Source organism: Notothenia coriiceps, unplaced genomic scaffold (genome assembly GCF_000735185.1).
Source record: "Notothenia coriiceps isolate Sejong01 unplaced genomic scaffold, NC01 NC01_scaffold00017588, whole genome shotgun sequence".
Lineage (NCBI taxonomy): Eukaryota > Metazoa > Chordata > Actinopteri > Perciformes > Nototheniidae > Notothenia > Notothenia coriiceps.
The window spans coordinates 3,628-7,382 of record NW_011350289.1 but is presented as its reverse complement, the minus strand read 5'-3'; the positions used below and the strand labels follow the sequence as shown (position 1 = coordinate 7,382).

The window sequence follows — 3,755 nt, the reverse complement described above, 5'->3', positions numbered from 1 at the left end:
TGAAAAATTAAAAAAAAAGATATATTTAAAAAATATTTTTAAAATATTTTTATTTTTAATGAACAAGGTAAATATTATATAATTGGTATCAGTCAAATGTATAAGCTACAATAAAATCTCGTTTAAAATTGTGTTACGATGATGTCTAAAGTTACTGATAAGTCACATGTTTCCTGCCTGGCCTTGCCCGTGTATCATTACCCTCTCTCATCTGGGCGCTAAGAGAGGAGCCCTCAACCAGTGCAGCAGCATCCACTAGCAGCTGACTGTTGCTATCTGTAAACTATGCCTCCGAAACATAATTTCAACCAATCAGCGTCGTCAAATCTGATGATCACTGGGCGCCAATGTCAGCGCCCGGTGCAGGGTTATGGCTAGAAAGGATCCGTCTTGTGTAAAACTCTCGCAAGAGTTTGCGAGTCACGTGGCTGAATGTTTACGTTTGACAGGCAGCCTTTCAGTTGCGATCATTAACATCAGTGGGCCACAGCAAATGATGGTGAGAAGCTAAACTATCTATTAATTATGTCAATTACAGGGAGTGTGATTGTAACTGTGTGTGTGACTAGCTGGATGCAAACAGGTAAACGCTGTCTTTTGTTTCCCATGCTTGCTCTTCAAACAGCCGGGGACAGATACTTTGTGCCTGTGATAAATAAACACACACACACACACACACACACACTATTGTATACTGTATAGTTGAGTTTTGACAGCATCCATCAAACTAGATTTTTTGCCTTAATGGTCTGTTTTCTAATATTTCTGTGTTTCTGAACCACGTCTGTGTCTGCATATAATGTTCGTATTTAGTCTCCTGATTTTAAATGGGAATTAAATCATTTGAGTGTTCCCAAAGAACCGGTGTTCTGCAGTTTGTGTGGGCCTACTGTACTGCTGCAGTTTACTGTAGAAACGTCCAGGACAAGGTATTTGGAAGTTTTGGAAGATTCATAGCTAACCGCACTGAAGATTATGGAGGTATTGATCAGTCTTCTCATATCTCTAACATCACCAGAAGTCATCATTTAAGGGGTCATTTCTCAAAATGTTCCCCGTGTGGTTTATTCACCATTACAATAGCCCCACCTAAAATAATTTCCACCAGCCGCCACTGGTTTTCTGATATTTAAATGTAAAACAACGCAATATTTTACCTTGCTTACAGTATCGTAATATATTTATTTTAAAGATTTCATGCAAAATGATGCAGGTCCCACTGCTTTGCAAGAAATGTAAACGTTTTACTCAGATTCTATGCATCAGTGTTTTATGGTTTGTGCTTCCTACTGTTACAATTACGTAACTTGAAATGCAATTTGCCATTTCAAGTGAATATCTGGTGGTAAGCAGAACTCACAAAACAAGACATTTCAAGACGTTTCTTGGAGCTAGGATTAACATTTTTATTATTTTCTGATCGTTTTATATGATAAAGTAATAGGCAGATGAATAGATACAGAAGATGATTGATATACATTATAGGCTTTTGAATCGTAACACTATCATATAGCCAGATGTATCGCCAATACACAGCCCTATAGTTAGAAAACGTTACTGATAACACAGCATCCAATGTTTGATTTCATTATACAGCAGAAAACATATAGAACGAGGGATTCTTTGAATAAATATTTAACCGAAGGGGGTTACCAAATACCACCAATATGAAGCAGGCAGATAGTGGGGTGAGTCTGAGAATGACTCATACTCTTCTATATGAATCATTCATGAGCCCAGGAGTCTCCCAGAATCTGTGGAGAGGCACTGTGTGTGTGTGTGTGTGTGTGTGTGTGTGTGTGTGTGTGTGTGTGTGTGTGTGTGTGTGTGTGTGTGTGTGTGTGTGTGTGTGTGTGTGTGTGTGTGTGTGTGTGTGTAAAAGGATTACGTAATCAAAAACAAAGGTAACTGAATTCCCAAAAATCTGATCACCGTGATATTTCTAAAAATGGTGGATTACTAGCAGGATTACTAAAACCTAAGCATTTAGTGTTTGTTGTAAAGGATCAGATGTTATCTCTTCTCTGTAAACTGTTCTGCTCTGTAGGATAATACTTTAAGTGTGAATCTATACGCCTACTGCCTGAATCTGCTTTATGGTTTTCACTTTCTTTTGGTCATTGGTTCTTATTTAATTCTGCAAGAAAACCTCTATGTTCATAAAATAATATGTGTGAGCTCAACTGTTAAACTGAAATGCAGCATTTTCTATCATGTTGTTTTACATAATACATTTAGGTAAAAAACATCTTATTGATATTTATTTTCTCTTTTATTTATATATATATATATCTGCTTTCTCTTGTTCTGAGTTTGTATCGTCATGGTTTATAGCACTTATTGTAAGTCGCTTTGGGTAAAAGCGTCTGCTAAATGCAGTGGAATGTAATGTCCGGAAACAATTCTTCCCAAAATAGGCATCCTCAATTATTTGAAAAAAATACATTTTTTATTTTTTCTAATTAATGTATTATCAGCATTATTCTACACAATAACCAATAATCCACCATAACCTTTGCTATTGTTCTTTGTTGTATTTTATTTTTTTAATTGACTTGTTCTAGTTCATGTTCAAAATTTACATATTTTTCCTCGTAAAGAAACCATGTTATTCTTGCTTTTGCTCAAAATGTTAAGGAACATAACAGCACAATACAAATGTATATTTATTTAGAATTGTACAAAGCTTTGGAAATACTGTTTGTCATTCATGCCAATAAAGGACTGAATTGAATTGATAAAGAACATCAGGTAATATAGTGCAATGTAATGCAATACATTTTAATGGAATATAATCTAATGTAATGTGATGTAATGCGATGAAATGAAATGTGATATAATGTAATGCATTGTAATGTAATATAATATAGAACCGTGTCTCACCGGCCAGGCTGTTGTAGCACTCCAGCTCCGCGTTCTCCATGGCCCCCTTCTGCTCCTCCGTCAGGGAGCTGGGCTTGCTGAGGGTGGGCAGCAGCGGGGAAAGGGTCTTGATCTCCGGGTCTCCAAGCACCCTGCACAGCCCCTTGATCTCCAGCAGAGCGCGGTGGTACTTCCCGATCGCCTCCCGGTACTTCTTATCCTTGTAGCACTGGGTTCCCTGGCTCTTGAAGTCCAGAGCCCGCCTCACCACGTCCCCCGGTTCGTTGAGGGAGGGCTGTTTGAGCATGGAGGCTCCATGGTGCCTCTGGAGCTGCTGCTGCTGCTGCTGCTGGATCCGCGCATCTTTGATCCGGCTCGGAGGCTGAGCGCACTGCCTCGGGGATCCACCGTCCGTGAGTCCGGCCTTCACCACACTCATATCGTCCTCCTTGGTATTTTTCTTTATGATATCTCCCCTGTCGCCCGGCTGTAAATTAGCTGGGATTTGAAGGTTTTAAATCCACTGCATCCTCTTGGTCGTGTCGCAGCTTTACGTCTCCTCTGCGCGTAAACCCTGCGCGCTGCTGCTGCTGCTGCCGCTGCTCGGGTTCTTCCTCTCCTGCGCGCCGATTGGTGGATAAACACAAGGCCAGTGGTCCCATGGGGGTCCTCCAGCAGGAAGAGGAGGACAGCGTCTGATTGCATTATCAGTTTATTTGGAGATAACTTAATTATTTGTTTGTTTGCAAATGCACGCACTGTTTCATGTCAAACGAGAAGCATTGAGAATATTTTCTTTATAGATAATGTGTGGTCTTTAGAGACATTTTTGTCATGTATTTAGTTAGCCTTATTGACGAAAATCACGTAACAGTATATTCATTATGAAATTA

At 39.5% G+C, this 3,755-nt stretch overlaps 1 protein-coding gene across 1 annotated transcript; it reads right to left on the bottom strand.

Moving 5' to 3' along the window:
• Positions 1-2,883: 2,883 nt before the first annotated feature.
• Positions 2,884-3,490, bottom strand: ttc9 (tetratricopeptide repeat domain 9; the record flags this gene model as incomplete). The annotated part of the gene is made up of 1 exon (XM_010776997.1): positions 2,884-3,490. A coding segment is annotated over exon 1 (418 nt), but the record flags the coding sequence as incomplete, so codon positions are not given.
• Positions 3,491-3,755: the final 265 nt, after the last annotated feature.